At 36.0% G+C, this 17,227-nt stretch overlaps 2 protein-coding genes across 3 annotated transcripts in view; both read right to left on the minus strand.

The window, feature by feature from the left end:
• Positions 1-19: 19 nt before the first annotated feature.
• LOC107585833 (guanylate kinase-like) lies at positions 20-6,515 on the minus strand. Of its 2 annotated transcripts, XM_016272979.1 has the most exons (9): positions 6,442-6,515; positions 4,389-4,504; positions 4,251-4,292; positions 3,819-3,896; positions 2,104-2,200; positions 1,766-1,904; positions 1,597-1,681; positions 1,437-1,522; positions 20-1,345 (listed from the first exon to the last, which is right to left on the minus strand). In XM_016272979.1, exons 2-9 carry the CDS (start codon positions 4,498-4,500, stop codon positions 1,313-1,315), a joined length of 672 nt encoding a protein of 223 aa, XP_016128465.1. In that variant the 5' UTR covers positions 4,501-4,504; positions 6,442-6,515; the 3' UTR covers positions 20-1,312. The 2 variants fall into 2 exon arrangements, with proteins under 2 accessions (XP_016128465.1, XP_016128467.1); XM_016272981.1 differs by lacking the exon at positions 3,819-3,896.
• Positions 6,516-8,964: 2,449 nt separating this feature from the next.
• LOC107585921 (E3 ubiquitin-protein ligase RNF220-like) overlaps positions 8,965-17,227 on the minus strand; it is a 44,147-nt gene continuing 35,884 nt past the window's right edge. The window contains exons 6-16 of the mRNA XM_016273102.1: positions 16,360-16,402; positions 15,639-15,743; positions 14,644-14,687; positions 14,134-14,245; positions 12,868-12,958; positions 12,657-12,743; positions 12,515-12,567; positions 12,293-12,377; positions 9,897-10,005; positions 9,460-9,534; positions 8,965-9,347 (exon numbers count right to left, since the gene is read on the minus strand). Coding sequence (XP_016128588.1) covers positions 9,276-9,347; positions 9,460-9,534; positions 9,897-10,005; positions 12,293-12,377; positions 12,515-12,567; positions 12,657-12,743; positions 12,868-12,958; positions 14,134-14,245; positions 14,644-14,687; positions 15,639-15,743; positions 16,360-16,402 — 876 coding nt within the window. The 3' untranslated portion in view covers positions 8,965-9,275. The remainder of the gene's footprint in view (positions 9,348-9,459; positions 9,535-9,896; positions 10,006-12,292; positions 12,378-12,514; positions 12,568-12,656; positions 12,744-12,867; positions 12,959-14,133; positions 14,246-14,643; positions 14,688-15,638; positions 15,744-16,359; positions 16,403-17,227) is intronic.

Below are 17,227 nucleotides of genomic sequence, written 5' to 3' on the forward strand. Positions count from 1 at the left end.
AATAGATCCAGAACAAAGATATATTTAGATATATTTAATAGATTCAGAAGTATAAAAGCACAACACATAAAACATTTTATCTATCAAAATGTGTCATACATTATGAGATACAGTGCTTGTGACAACTGTATGCTGTATCAGGCCTGTACATTATTTCTAAAGGTTCATTCAGAAAAGCCCAGTTACTGTCTGAATATAAAAACGAACCATAATCAAAGAATTTCACCAAAAACATCAGATATTACACATTATCCATTTCTCCAGAGGTGGAAGGACCCGAACGTAATTACTGTGCCAGTACACTTTTTGTTTACAGTAATAAAACAGCTTTTTGTCGGATTGTGGCTGTTTGCCATTTGCTTTATAATGCACACTTAAAACGGAAAAATCTTACCTTAACAATAGCAGGTTTATAATCTATATCATATTTGTTTTCCAGCTAACAGCTTATTTACAAACCACGACATGGTTTCTCACCTTCACTTCCGCCAATGTTTGCAGTTGCCATGGTTACTGATGTTTGCAGTTGCCATGGTTACTGACACTTACGGTGGGCGTTTGGGAATGGGAACAACTGATGTCAGAGGCGTAAAAATGTGCTTCGTGTTATTTATATGTTTAACATCTTTGCATATTATAATGCTATATTTATTTATAACACAATCAACTAGGAGATTATTAACTTTATTTCACTTTCACGTTGACATTAAAAGAGAATTAGAAAAACGATAATGGAGAAATGATTTAATGTAGCTGTAGCTCATTTTATTTTATTTCAGCTAACTCAAAGTGACATTGTTTTATATTCAACACAAGTTTAGAAACATGAAGGTGCAACTCAAACTAACCATTCAGCTGAATACATTCACATGTTGAAGGCTAACTGAGAATCAAACATGCAGTAATAGCTCTCTACAAAGATCATACATATTAAAAACAATCATTTCTCTACTATAGAACTAACATGCTGATGATAAACAAACTATCATCATCAACTGAACTCGTATTTGTTACAGTTTTATCCCTTCATTATTCAAGGTGCAAACATGCTCGAGAGAGTTAATAGAGAAGAGTCTTCAATTGAAGTGAGATGTTTTTAACATACATGCATAGATTTTTTCTCACCCACAGAGAAAAGCTCTATAGCACACTCCTCTGAACATAGCACCCATCTTGATTAGCCATTTAAGTGAATAGTTTTTAGAGTCTGACATGAGAACCAACACCATGATTGCACCGTACAAGCCTGGAAAAAAAGGCTTCATGTCCTGTGTTGTCGGGCAGAATGGTCAAAAGTGCCGCTTTTCCTTTCCTATTTCTTGGCATCTTGCACCTTCTCAATTTCCTGTTGGAAAAACCCAACAACTCAGTGTTATTTATTTATGAAATTAAGAAAAACTATATGCAATCTTTTTACAGATGTAAAATAGTTTTACCTCAATAAGAACACTTCTGAGTTTCTCATAGGCTTCTTCCAGGTCATCATTAATGATTACCATATCAAAAACTCCCGGTTCCTCACCTACAGAGGAGAAAATTGCAAGGGAATAAAGGGTTTTGCTCAAGCACAACCGACTTACTGAAAGTGTCACTTACTGAGCTCCATGTCAATCCTCGCTGCCTCCAGACGCTTCTGTAGACTGTCCTCCGTCTCTGTTTGTCTGTCTCTCAGACGCTTTTCCTGTAGGACAATAAAACGTCTTCCTGTATTTGATCACAATTTAAATGCTGTATAATAAAACTGAGAATATTTCTATCAACTTACCAGGATCTCAATTGAAGGTGGCTGGATGGAGATATATATGGGGTTCAAATCAGTCTTTTTAATGTTTTTCACTCCTTGTATGTCAACATCCAAGATGCAGATGAGGTTTTGTGCCTGAACATCTTCTATGGATGATTTGCTGCAAGTGATAGTAAATTTGATGAGCAATAACATTTACATTTTTTGTTGTTATCGACAATACGCTTATGGACAATCTTAGCTACTTCAAAATCATTACTATTGTGCATTGGTATGAAGACACAGAATTAGCAGTGAAGTACCTCTGTGTTGAATTAAGAGGATAATGCACAAGATGTCGATTTACAAATAAAATGTACCTGGTTCCATACATGTTCCCAGAAAACTCTGCATTCTCAATGAATTCACCATTGTCAATTCCCTCTTGCATCTTCTCTCTGGTGACAAAGTGGTAATCTGGGTTGAGGACAGAAATAAATGAAGATTAATTGTAAAACCAAACAAATTGTGACTGTTAACAAGGGGACATTGTAAGCTGGTCTGTTGCTAGTCATCAAATGAGCTGAAAGGGTGTTCATTTTATATATTCTATTAACCAGGTACTCGTAAACTATTAAAAGAAAGGTTTATATTAAAAAAAGAAATGTTCAGAGGATGACTAAATGATCAAATAATTTCTATGTGACGTTTCAAGTCTTTTCACTGCTAAACAAAACAGAATTCTTTATGCTCAGCAGAGGGCAGCAAATGTTTATTTCACGAACTCCGTTCCTATGATACGGCGTTAAAATGGTTGATCTTATTAAATATGATGGGCATGGTGTGAATGAAACTTCTAAACTCTAAGCTTCAAAAATACAAAAATAGCTGTGTTTACGGTGGCCGAGAAGTGCTAAACAAATCACAATTCTGAAAACAAAATAACAAATTACAAACGCAAATGCAAGTCTAAAAAACAAAATAACAATTCAGAAAGCCACTTGTAACTAAATCTAAATAGACACCCAGTATTTTTTATTCCATAGTAAGGGCAATTCATACAATACATTTAAACGGAGCTACTTTAATACCATCTCCGAACTTTCTACCACGACTCTGCTGTTCTTCGGCTGGTTCTTCTCTGTATAAGTTGATTGACAGATGTCTCGTCCAGTCAGCGGTGAGTAATCCCAAACCAATGGCGCGGTCTCAAACTATACCTACCTCTTCCGGTTTGTCTGATTTGTCGTTGTGTTTTCTGACTTGTTATTTTGTTTTCGAATTTGTCATTGTGTTTTCTGACTTGTTATAATGTTTTCTGAATTGTTGTTGTGTTTTCTGAATATTTATTTTGTTTTTTAGACTTGCATTTGCATTTGCGTTTGTAATTTGTTATTTTGTTTTCAGAATTGTGATTTGTTTTGCACTTCTCGACCACCGTATGTGTTCGCACATAAAATAATCTCACAAAGAAGTCATGAGAAAGCTCCAGTGCTGGATTCATACCATTCTGATGGTTTAACTCCACAACAGCACATCTGAGGGGATCTAAAGCGGGAAGTAATGGTTCTGCAGGCAACACAAGACAAACAATTCACAACTACAGGAGGGCAAAACACTGACATCATCCGTGGCAGCACTGCAATGGAGACTTAATTGTCCATTTAATTTATTTGTGTAAATTGTGCAGAAAAAAAATTATTTGCCCATGTGACCTAAACAGATTTGAGAAATATTTTGATTGTTCATTAAATGGCCCAGAAATGATTTTAAAGCTCTGTTGTTTTGATGCTAATGATTGTCTCGGGGAATTTGTGCTGTGGGGAGTGTGTGATGCCATAGTTCACATCACATAGAAAACCTAGGGAACACAGGGGGCTATTTTCAAAGGCTTTTTACTCCAAAGTGCACACTGGCATTTATGTCAGAGAGAACATGTCAATCATATCTTGTCATTTTGGCCTGAAATGTAATTCGCTTACAAAGTTATAGATTTTAGAAGATGAAAGTAACCCCCATTACTTTCTCATCACATTAGATATGCCAATAATCAGTAATAACCAATTACGACCAATAATGGAAACCAAATCTACACCTTCAGATGTCTCAGAGGACAGGACGTCTGCTACAGGAAGTAAAGTAGCCCCCAGAAGCATTGGGAGACAATTCAGCCCTAGAGAAAACGACAAAGGCACATTGGGGAATAAAAAGAGAAATTTGCCCCTGTGAAATGTGGTGATATGTTTGGAATTTAATTAAAACAGTTCACTTGGGAGTAAGAAGCAACAAAGAAGACAGTTATGGACTAAGGCAGAAAGGGCTTTCAAATTGGATGGGAATGTAGGTGGTGTATGCTCCACTTGCTTATCTTTCTCTCATTCACTTTCTACACTGGGCAAGTAGAATCAGGTATATATTTCAGTTTGTTATTTATTCTGTTTCTGAACTCGTATCTGACATTATTTGTTTCTGTGATAAAGCAAGCCTCTCATTTATTATAGTTGTTAAGTGGGGAATTCTGCCTTACCTTTTCCATCTTCCTCTCCTGGCCGAGGATTTCTGGTGGTGTCTGCAGAAAGAAAGATCAAGGTATCAAAATATTCATCCAGCATTCTTGTCATTTGGTTACTCGTCTTGTGTCTAATTTGTCTGTAATGTTACATACGGGAGACACTGAATCCAAAAACCCCTTCATATTCTTTCATGAGTCTCTTCAACAGGGTGCTTTTTCCAGCTCCTGATGGGCCACTCAGAACTACAGGCCTGGGTCCTGACATTTCTCTGTGAGACAATCAAAACAGGTTTGTTTGTTTGTTCAAGTGTATGTGAGATGTTTTAAGCTAAGTGTTTTGGTGATTAAATCTACAAACCTACTACTTTGTAGAAGGTTTATATTACTATATAATATAGTAACTACTATATGCAACACATTTTTTTCAATGAGTCGCAGGTCTGTAGATAGCAGGGAAATTTTAAAAATGTTTTAAAGTATATAGGCTACTCTTGTTCAAAAGTTACAGTAAGAACAGCAATATTGTGAAATAGTATGACAATTTAAAATGTCTGTTCTCTCTCTCTCTCATATATAATTTTATTTAATTTTTTTTAATTAAGGAAGTGTAATTAAATGCAGCTAAAAAAGCATAGCATCTTTTACAAGGCAGGTGAAATGCTTCCCATATCTTTTGACATCAAAAGTCATGTGTTCAATCAGACTCTACAGTATTTTGGCAGAAATCCATCTGTCACTAGCAGCCAACTAGACAGATGCCAACACGGATAGGTTGCATGACATGCTTCATCCTCAAAACACAAACAAAGTAAAAGAAAATGAAAAATAGATTACACATTAAACACAGATTCACTTGTAATGAGGACCATGAATCCATAATAGTTCAAGAGAGATTTAGTTTGTTTTTAGAGTTATACTGTATAGCATGGTACTACATTCTGACATCAAATGCTACAAAAGATGTATTTTAAGTGTCATTTCTTAAATCGTACATAAAAGTCTTTATTATTCAATCACAACAAACAAAAACCTTCCGTATTGAACACGGATTAGGTCAAGTAGTTGGAAGCTTTTGTCTTGGTGCCCAGCTGAGAGAGAGAGAGAGAGAGGGAGAGAGAGAGAGAGTGCTATAAGCTAGAGAAGCTGACATGGGCAGACACTGAGCCTATTGCATGCCTGCGTCCCTCCAAGAGAGAAGCTCAGGAACTAATCTACTGATCCGGGTGATTAGTGATTCTGTTTTGAGCTCTGTGGACTGGGTCTTGTAATAGAGAACAGGGTACACGAAGTAAAACAAAACAATACATCCCTATTTCCTGGTTAAGAAGCATTTATTATTCATTTATTTTGCATAGTTTATAACACAGAATGGAACCATGGAAGTCGTCAAAGTAACTTTAAAATGTTTGAATGTGTTGATGTTCCAGCTGGCTCAAGTCAGATAAAAAAAAAAAAGTTGTTTGTGAGGTGTTATAAATGAACTTTGGAGAGTCTGCCTTTCATAATAATGCAATTTAGCAAAGGATTTACATGTTCATGTAACGTGCCATGAAAATGTCTTAATGAAGTCAGGTTAGGCCAATGAAGAGGATTACCCAGCATGTAAGCCTAATGACAAAGGCCCACTGACCTAAAGCCTGTCTTAATGTTTTCTACAGTGTCTGTCTGGAATCATGTCCGGTCCATTTTTTAGGGACTCTGCTGGAGACTAGACGAACCAACTGGACACTCAGTCTGATCTGGGAAAACTCTAGAATAAATATACAGTTGCCTACTAGCAGTTTGTTCATTTTGACTATTCTTTGTTTATTCTATCAAATATCCCTAATGACATATTTTGGCTACTGCATGTTCAAGTGTTTCTGTCTTATGATGATGATAAAAAATATTAAAAATAAAAATAAATTAATAATTAAAAATTTAAATAAAAAATAAAAAATAAGAATATTTAAAGTGTGCTTTTATTTTCAAGACAACATGAAATTTAAAAACTAAAATTCATATTTTAATTGATTTAGAAGCACAAATGAATATGCATCTACAAATTAAACGAATAAAAATCCAATGTGTGTCCAGTATCCTTTCAGACTGATCACTGTGTAATAAAACCATTTGTTATTAAAACCATTTACATTACAATAAACCATACATTTTGCCATCTAAATTTTGAACACCAGAAAAAAGCAAAGACAGCTCAGCCTCTTACCTTGTCTGTGCAGGTTAGATGGTGAAGTATGTAAGTGTGTGTTTCTAACTGCCACAGCTTACTGCCAGTGACAATTACCACCGCCTCCGTTTACTCTCAGCCAATCAAACAGCAGGTCTAGTGTATTTGTTATGACAGAGATAAGAGGCTACTAATCATACTAAACTTTGAAAAGCCATAATCATTTGTTATTCCTGAGAAATAATGGTGAAAATGTTCAATAGCTTTTTGTAGATAAGACCAAGTCCATATTAACATCCAGCCTGAGAAATGTTATAGAAAACTAAACATATAGGCTACAGTATATAAAAATAACTACAATGTATATAACTAAAAATTGTGACAACTAGTCCCAGTCTTTCCTGTAAATAATCCAAATAAGGCAAAATTCAAATTATTTAATGCTTTTGTAAATTATAAATATAGTATTATGGAAATATAAAATGAAATTATATTCAAACTACACCATGAATCATATTTTATGCATATTTTCAAGCAATGTGGAATTTTAAAACTAAAATTCACTGTCAAATTTGAGTTCTGATCTTAAAAAAAGAAAGAAAAAGAAGATACAATGTGCTAAATAATAATGACTGAAATTATATTATTGTTATTAAATTATCATACAATTTCATACAATGTATAGTCAGCTAAATGTTATTTAAAGGTGTAGGCCTGAATTTATTGCTCACTCTGAGAAATGAACTGAAATTTCACATGGCCGAATCAAAAAACAAATTTAGTCAAATAAAGTTGAACATTAGTTCATAAGTCTCCACAGAGTCTTCAAAAAATCACAATCAAATAAAGCTGCATATTTCTACATAAATCTCCTCACAACTGGCTGCGTATAGTAGAGTAATGACATTTCTGCTCCCTTGAAAAGCATCCAAAAATAATTTAATTGGTTAGGGTTGCTGGGGCTGGAAGTGTAAATATAATTTTTGGTCACATTTGGGAGTTTTAAAGTGAAATACACTGTTAGAGTAGTGCAGCAGTTCACTTCCTTTTGCATTAGGCACAAGGTTAGGCTAATCCAGCGCTAACCTAAATCCACACAGACGAGTGTCCATATACTGCTGCTAATTAGAGATATGTCAGGACATCAGCCTTAGACATCCTTTTATCAGGTCATTCATTAAAGGCATCTTTAAGAATGGCTAAAACGAACTGGCCAGGTGGTGTTAATGCAATAAATAGACCGAAAGGAAAGCGGAAATGCTGGTTATTTTTTGTACCTGCTACCATCTCAGCTCAAACAATAGAAGTACAGGCAATGCCAGCGCCATGGATTTGATTCCGAGGGAATACAGTACATTAATTGATGAAATTTATACATTTAATGCAATGCAAGTACTGTAGCTTTGAATAAAATGTCTGTAAAATGCATAAACGTACAGCTAAATAGCTCCACATTTATGTCCAAATGCTGGTGCCTTGGTGCTGACTCATGTATATAGCCTACTGAAAACCATTTTAAGGCCGACAATGACATCTGTTAAGACAACAACTTTAGTTTATTTTTTGTCAAAGAAAAACAGATGAGTCTGTACAAAATACATCATCATAAAACAAAGCTGGTTTTATGTTTCATTCTATTTCAGTTCTATCAAAAGTGCTTCACGATCTTTCAGTTACCTGTAGTAACTTTACTAGAGTGTCTAGACAGTAACAAAACTATTGCTAAAATACCACAAAGGAAATTGAGCTCCTTTTCTGTTAGTTCTGAGCTAAGTTCCTTGAGTCATAATGTCGTAACCTATAGTGACTCAGTGTCAGCAGACCTTTATTCTGCTTGGCAGTCAGTGGAGAGGAGTGAAGGCTAAGCAGAGATCAGCCTCATCGTCCATAACCTGCATTAAGAATTAATTCCACCTGCTGAGGGAGGGAAGCACGTGCTCCTCGATGCAGCTCTGCTGTACAGTACATATCAATACAATAACCTGCCAATCACCTGTTAGTGGTTAAATATTAATTCATTACAAGAATGCAGACAATTCCATCTACACAGCATCTAACGTTGAAGAGCAAAAAATGTCAAAAATATACAGGGGACAATTTCAACTCAGGATATCTGTTGCTGAACCTTGTAGTAAAAACTGTTTGTTTATGGACGTGAACTGTTTGATAAAGTTAGCAATTTTTGAATTTACAAACTTTGTATTTTTGCATCATATTCAGTCTCTTGTCTTTTAACGTTTTTTAACGCATGCTTAGGATAAGGGCATCATGAGACAAAAAAATGCATAATATAAACAATTACACTATCACCTGTGTAACAGCTTAAATGATCATTTATCTTAAACCATATTTAAAGGATCCCATTCACTATTAAATTACAGTTACATAAGCATGGAAAATAAATGTACAAGATTCTTTGCTTTTCTGCACATTCAACACAAAACACTGTTTATGAATGATTTCAAAGTTAACCGCTTACCAATTTCAGATATTAACACTGCTAGATCCAAATTAGAAAAGAACTCTTCAGTGTAAACATTCACAAAACTATTTGACCGTTTGCTTTAGAACTTTCTCTATGAGAATAACTTAACAATATTTTATAAAACAAGGTTTTATACATAGAAACAACATTTGGTGATCGGTTTTACTGTCGTTACAATATTGTTACGGCAGATTTATGCTTTAAAACTTTACCATTTCATTAAGAAATGAACACAGTGGTCTTCATGTACAGTAACTGGGTTGCATTCCGACAGGAAGTTTTGGGCAATGACTCTGTTGGGCAAGACGTCCTCTAAGTTTTGCATCAGCCCAGAAAGATCCGTTTGTGTAGAGTGCAAACAGGCAGATGACTGGACAGCTGTAACCTTTCACAAATACACTCGTCTCAGGTCCCCAGGTGAGGTGATAGTGTTGCACTGTGGACACAGTTTCTTTGCTCCCTGCGAGAATGATAATTTGACCCATCAATAACAACTGATAATAACAAAGGGTTCACGTGTTGAAATCACATGGCTGTGCTTTAAAGTACAGTATGATTCATGTTCATCTCACCAGGGTGCGAAGCCAGCATTCCTCACAGTGGACATGCCAGCACTGGATGGAGGTCAGAGGTACTGTGTAGGAGTCCTGAAAAAAGTATATGTACACAATAAAATGATGTGCATAAGAAACATTTATTTTTCTGTTTTCATCATTGATAAATAAGACGTTTCTTGAGCAGCAAATCAGCACGTTGCAATGATTTCTTTAGAAGCATGCGATTTCAAAACATTAAAATAGAAAACAGTTATTTGTATTGGAATAATATTTTACAATATTACTGTTTTTACTCTATTTTTGATTAAATAAATGCAGCCTTGGTGAACATGATAGACTTCTTTCCAAAACATTAAACAAGTCTATTACTGACCACAAACATTTGAATAGTAATTAATATGTATTAATTTCATTTGAGTCAGTTTTGAATACATATGCAAGGTCAAGCTTACCATGCAGATGAGACACTTGAATCTGTTTCCTCGTGTGAGCTGCTTCTCCAGATCTCTGATGCGTGTTTTCAGGGCCTCCAGCGTACTGAGGGTGGGGTCATCCGGTAAGCTAAACAAAACAAAGAACAAATCCATCAGAGATTGATTAGAAAGTCACAGCGTGCTGAGGGCTTTGTCGCTGAAGGCTACATGTTATAAATTCTAAATTACACATGAACGGTAATCAGAAGACAGATTGCATCATTAAATGAGGTGCATTCAGAAGCAAATTCAACATTGTAATACATGATAGTGAGCATCCCTATTGTATTGCCATATTGAACAGTAAAAATGAAGCACTGAATATGTGTTATTCACATATAAATGAATATGCACTGACTGCATATGTCTATGTTCAAGTAAATGGATGCGAAGTGAGATTGGTTAGATAATCTAAGAAAAGACACAAAAGGTCCTATGGAAATTTTAAGTAACTTAATAAACCTAATAAAAGTACAATACAATTCCAAAAACTTTTAGTGTGGGCAAAAACAGCTTAAGATTGCCCCTTGTATCGACCTTTCCCACAGCAGGTGAGGGACAGACATGTCACTGCAGTGTGCAAACATTGTCTCAGTGTAATTGCTTTATTAGAGTGTCCACACAGGGCTGGGCAGCAAGCGCCCCGCGGCGTACTGTCATTTGTCAGGAACGGTCCTCCTTCCCGCCTCACTAACCCTTCCTCACTCAAGTGTTTCCACTTCACCACAATTAAATAACACTCGCTCAGAGCCCCCTAATCCCCGGTAGGAACATCCTGGCCAACGCACCCCCATTTAATCAGCTCTCAGGAATTGAACTATGACAGCAGGGGGTTTAAGTGATCCATCAAAAATGCCTCATGTAATAGCCGCCAAATATAAGCATAATGAATGCTGGTTTTCTCTTGTAACTGTCTGCTGGAAATATGAAATAACTGCCCTCGTCCTCAGGCTAAATACCTACTGGAGAGTGGTGACGGATCAGGTAGAAAAATATGCTGCAAAACAGAAATCTTGTGTTAAATGTAAAATTATATTAATATATTTTTATATTGTGTGCGTGAGCATATATATATATATGTATATATACACACACACCGGTATATATATATATATATACACACACACACACACACATACTGTATATTGTATATCTTTTTGTAAATATGAAAATCATGAGGCACCATGGGATATAGGCCTATGCAGTATAATATAATATAATATAATATGGGAAGTCGTGGCCTAATGGTTAGAGAGTCGGACTCATAACCCAAAGGTTGTGGGTTCGAGTCTCGTACCGGCAGGGATTGTAGGTGGGGGGAGTGAATGTACAGCACTCTCTCCCACCTGCAATACCACGACTGAGGTGCCCTTGAGCAAGGCACCGAACCCCAACTGCTCCCCGGGCGCCGCAGCATTAATGGCTGCCCACTGCTCCGGGTGTGTGTTCACGGTTTGTGTGTGTTCACTGCTGTGTGTGTGCACTTTGGATAGGTAAATGCAGAGCACTAATTCCGAGTATGGGTCACCATACTTGGCCACACGTCACTTCACAATTTTTATTATTTTTTTAATATATTATTTAATTGGATATAATTTGTGTGTGTGTGTGTGACAGAGAAACAGAGAAGAGTCTCTCCTTCTCTTGTGATGATGCAACTTCTCTAATTTGTGGGTGGACATGCAAATACGTACAAATCACTCGCACATAATACATTCAGAAAAATTACATTTAGAAAAAGTATTTCATAGTTTCCTTGCAATATGACACTCCTCGACTGATAAATGGATCAATCAAGCTGATTAATGATTCACTCCAAAACATAAGTCAAACACGCTTCAGTGAACTTGCCAAAATGTAGCCCCGCTGAGAAAGAACTGATTCGTGTACTCTTACGGAACGGGTCAGCCATATATAATTCCTCATGTGTCCCTTCCATGTGCAAACTTGACCTCAGTTGCGCGATTAGTAATGCTTGAAAATCTGTCCCAGAGCACACGGAAAGAAGTTCACATTTCCCAACAGGACTTAAGAAGTGCTGTATCATGATCCTGCAGAGATCTCTTCCAAGAAAATGACATGGATGTTGGAGAGGAGAAGGATGGAGGAGAGTGGGTGGAGGCACATGAATATTAACCAACATGTATCTCCCACATGAGCATCACAGCTCAGAGTGTCTGGAATATATGCACAAACTACTTTCAAAAAGCATGCACTTGAAGTCATGATGAAACAGAAGTAGTGACAGATCCTGTCTTTGTATTGTGATTTAAAAAAAATTACAAATGAAACATGCATGAATGAATAAGATGTATAACTTAGATTTAGAAAATAGGATGAATTTTCATTTCATGCTGACTTTAAGGTACACTTACATCTCTAACTCGCTGTTCTTACAGGTTCTTGGAAATGTTGTGCTTGTATTTTTGTCAAACTCTCCATTGCTTGTAGTAGGAGTTTCTGCAGACACGGTACAGCTTTGTGAATAATACAAATAATAAATGTATATATATACTGTATATAAGTCAACTACATTAAACATGTACTAAACTAACATCTTTTACTAAACTAACATCTCTAAAAATCTTTTGGCTCACCTGAGTTTGCCAACTTGGTTTGCTCTGGAGATAACCTGCTGGTTGTGTCGCCACTTTTAAAGCAAAAAAAAAAAAAGAATAAGTAAGTATTATTAAAGTAGCATAGAAAAACTAATAATGTGCTGTTTGTGTGTGTGCATACTTTAAAACAGCTCCTCTTAACGCCTGCCTCTCTTCAGCATCTCTGAGTTCATTTCCTGAACAGGGAATCACATCCGCCTCTGTGTATCTGAGATCATTTGCTAAGGAAACATTTCTTATTATCAAAAATTCTTTCACAAAAAAAACAAAAGATCACTGCATGTTCTTGCTGTGCCATAAACTGTGCTGACTGACAGCAAAAATAAGGATACTGTGCTTTTCCATATTCCAAAGTATCATCACCATCCACATCCAGATCTGCATCGCTGTCCTGATGTTCTTTCAGTGTGCTGCTCACCAAACCTTAGAACATTTGATATGAGAATTGATTAAATGACAAAAAACACAAAGCCTTACAGAGCAAGACAGCCAAAGGAATAGAGTATGAAATTCAAAAATAGGTCAAGATACAAATGCGCCCTACTGATGAACTGCAAAGTGCTAATAAAATTAAGTGTTTTTAAGGACACAAGGGTCTATATGACCTTTGAGTCCTTTGTGATCGGCTCAGTCTCTGTTTTTGACCCCTGTCTAAGTGCTTTTACAGTAATCTTCTTCTCAAGAGGTTAACACCACTCCCATTACCTCATGTGTCCGTTGTGAACTAATCACACACACAAGCTCTGTTGCAAAACTAAGTGAGCTGCCTTCCTGCTTACATAGTCGGTCACTGAACCTCATAGGTAACCGATTTGGGAACGCTGTGCATTGGCATTAACTCTACAAATAGACTTGACATTTGTATTCAATTTCAACAAACTATTACTCTATTTAGCATGATGCCTACTAGTTTACATAAAAATATATACACTGTAAAAAATTATTTTCCATAGATTACTGGATCACTGAACCTCATAGGTAACCGATTTGGGAACGCTGTGCATTGGCATTAACTCTACAAATAGACTTGACATTTGTATTCAATTTCAACAAACTATTACTCTATTTAGCATGATGCCTACTAGTTTACATAAAAATATATACACTGTAAAAAATTATTTTCAGTGTACATTTTTACAAGAAAACACTATTTCTACTTCAAAATTTTAATTCATTGCTTTACTTGCCATTACTTCTGAGAGAAAATTGTTTCAAAGTAAAAACTACACAGTGGCTTTTTTTTCAGTGTAGCATATGGAGATTGGATAAAATAATCTGTTTTTATTTGCACTGTTTTTCTATTGATACATTTCAGTACTGCATTATTATTTTTGTCTAATTTTTTCACTGAGCTCGTCACAATGCATAATTGGACTAAGTACTCCTCTGTAGACAGTTTTTTTTCCAGTTTTGGGATGTTAGCAACTGATTTCATCAAGTTAAGTGGCTTTTTTATTGTAGAGTTTTTTTTAAAGATATTTGCCTTTCTAATCTGATACATGACTCCAATCTGACTCCTTATAAACATGGATTGATTTATATGGATGTATTTGAATATTTGGCTTGTATTTTAATTACTGTTTGTTTGTGTTTTGTACCTCTGAAGCCTCTGAGAACAGAAACCATCTGTATTCTTCTCTGTTCGGCCCATTCAAACTCCCTCCCGGCTGACAGCACAGAGCCATCTTCAACAACACACACGCCGTCTCTCTGTAGAAAACACACACATATCAGAATCTCTGGTGAAAATGTCTCCACCAGCCTCGAGACAACGCTTTCATCTGCTGCCTGCCCTGAATGCCCTCTTGGCATTAGGTCACAGCTGAAAGAAACGGAAAATAAAAAGAAACAGACATTTCACAGGCAGGTTTATGGTTTGTCTGATCCTTCTGGCCACATTTACCTGTCTTATACATCATACGACTGACTTAGCAGAACAGGACAGCTGACGCCTGTCTCATGCTGCCTGTCAAGTACAGACATCACAAACAGTCTGTGATCTGTCAGTGAAAGCAGATCTAGAGAAAATACAGACTACAGGGGAAGGAAGGTTCATTGATTTGAATGAACAAATGCACAATGAGAAATAAGCTGCATTTTCATCATACCTGGTCTTCCTCTGCTTTCCGTCTTTTAAGTTTCCCAATGCGTGCTGTAAAATAAAACAAACAATAAAAAAAAAACTCAACAAAACAGCTGATTTTTTTACTGATGCTTGACACTTTTCATATTATGTTATCTAAAAATATGAAGCATAAATACATTTTTTGATTTGATTTTTCTCCAGGAGCAGTTGTATGATGGAAATATATATACGATCTCAAGCTGACATCAACTGATAAGACAGAAAGGCCTCTATGGCCTACAAAAGATAAATAAATGGCAAGGGAATTGGACTGATCTGTTTATCTGATTATAAAATAAAGACAAATAAAAGATTTCCAGAATTCTCTGCATCTTCTTCTCTCAAACACACACACACACACACACACAAGTAGTAAAATTCAGCATTGTGGAACGGTACCCACCACTCCATTAAAATCTCTGTGTTTTGCTGAGCTGCTAATGATGTTAAGGGACACTAATCTTTAGGAGCCTCAGCTCATAATATAGTGAAAGAAGACAGTAGAAACAGAGCTGAGGCTGTTACAATCACAATGAAGTTGAGCATAACAGAGAGGGGATCATTAATTAGAGAGAGAACCTGATCAATTAGCTGTGACCAATCGTCCAGTGCACCTTTTTTAGATGTTAATGAAATAACATAAAGATTAACAGTCCTGATAAATGATCGAAAATTCAACATGATAGAGTATCAATATTTCACAGTACAGAGCTTCAATACTCTGTGTATAACTGTGTCAAGGGCGTAATATTACATTAAATACTATATAATTTTCATCATCTCATTCTACATCTGTAGAAGATGATTCTAAAGTCATTTTCTCCTTTAAGATTAATTTAAATCAGTGCTGGTTGGCATTCTAGATAAAGCTTCTTTATATACCTATAATTTTACTAAACACAAAACTTGATGTAAATAAAATAATATAGAGTTGGTAGTGAATCCGCTATCATGTGCCATGTGCGGAGAACAGCTTACCAGACAGTGGGCAAGAAGATACATGTGGGAATCCACAGTCAGGCCAAACATGAACAGATTTCACTTTCTGTTTGGCGTAGCACCTGCACCAGCAGAGCTCCTTAACTGTTAACATATAAAAAGGTTAAAGGTCAATGATCCGCTCTGCTCGTGAGGGTGCTAGGTCAAAGGTCAGGGGTGGTGCTTTAATTGTGAATGTTCAAACGGTGTTAGAAGTGTGATTCAAAGTGTACCAGTGCTGTCTGAGGACAATTTGTAATAATTACTGTATGTCATTTTGGTAACACTTTATTTTAGGGTCTCTTAACTAGTTACTTATTAGCATGCATATTACTAGAATATTAGCCATTTATTAGTACTAATTAAGCACATATTAATGCTTTATTCTACATGACCTTATTCTACATCCCTAATCCTACCCAATACCTAAACTTAATAACTACCTTACTAACTATTAATAAGCAGCAAATTAGAAATTTATTGAGGGAAAAGTCGTAGTTAATAGTGAATAAGTGTTTCCTATTCTAAAGTGTTACCGCCATTTTCAAAGAATGTCTTGTTATGGAACTTGTATAAAAAACAGGTATTAGTATTCATAGAGATACATGAATTTGGTCAGATCCAATGCATGTTTATGACTCTAGAATGACTGAAATGCAAAATAAAATAAGAGAAATACAGTGAGAGGATTTTGAGATACTGAAAGTCATTGACAACGTACCACTGAGTCTTGTTTGCCTGTTTGCTCGTACTCGCAGAAATGTCTAATGAAATAAGAAAAACAAAAGGGAAGGTTCAAAATCCATAATCTCATACAAAAACATTACACCTAACATTTTATTTTAAAGAATAAGCCTTTAATCTTCAACATTTGTTCTCAGAATATCCAGTTTCACAAACGTGTCATATTGTGGAAGTAAAATGGGTTATAAACAGCAATTCAGGTATAAATCAAGTTTTTTAGGATTGACCATACCCTGCAAACCTAAAATATAATGACCATTTTATACTATGAAAAATGGCAGCAAAAAAAGTAAGTGTGATATTATGAGAACAGCATTGTTTGTAAAATAATAAGCATAGTGCTCATTCAATAAATGCACAGCTAAACAGATTTAAATCTGTTTTTGGATTTAAATGTGGCTAATGTTTTAGCACATCTGATCTCTTCTGTAAGCTGGTTCCAGCTGCGGGCGGCATAATAGCTAAAAGCGGACTCCCCATGTTTTGTGTGAACCCTTGGAATTTCTAACTGACTCGATTCTAATGATCTGAGTGGTCTGTTTGTTTTATATTCGGTGAGCATATCTGCAATGTATTTAGGTCCTAGGCCATTAAGTGATTTATAAAAGAGTAAAAGTACTAAATCAATCCTAAATGTAACTGGAAGCCAGAGTAAGGACCTGAGGACTGGTGTGATATGCTCAGATTTTCTGGTTCTAGTCAGAATCCTGGCAGCAGCGTTCTGGATGAGCTGCAGCTGTCTAATAGTCTTCTTGGGAAGGCCGGTGAGGAGACCATTAAAATAGTCCACCCTGCTGGTGATAAAGGCATGAACAAGTTTCTCCAAGTCTTGACTGGAAACAAAA

This window comes from Sinocyclocheilus grahami, unplaced genomic scaffold (genome assembly GCF_001515645.1).
Source record: "Sinocyclocheilus grahami isolate Dianchi unplaced genomic scaffold, SAMN03320097.WGS_v1.1 scaffold75.1, whole genome shotgun sequence".
NCBI lineage: Eukaryota > Metazoa > Chordata > Actinopteri > Cypriniformes > Cyprinidae > Sinocyclocheilus > Sinocyclocheilus grahami.

Excerpts from the sequence above, each read along its gene's own strand:
- LOC107585833 (XM_016272979.1), bottom strand. The coding sequence starts at position 4,500 with ATGTCAGGACCCAGGCCTGTAGTTCTGAGTGGCCCATCAGGAGCTGGA. Across the intron at positions 4,293-4,388 it reads TTTTGGATTCAGTGTCTCCC|ACACCACCAGAAATCCTCGG; the intron begins GTATGTAACATT and ends TTCTTTCTGCAG. Across the intron at positions 1,682-1,765 it reads CACCTTCAATTGAGATCCTG|GAAAAGCGTCTGAGAGACAG; the intron begins GTAAGTTGATAG and ends ATTGTCCTACAG.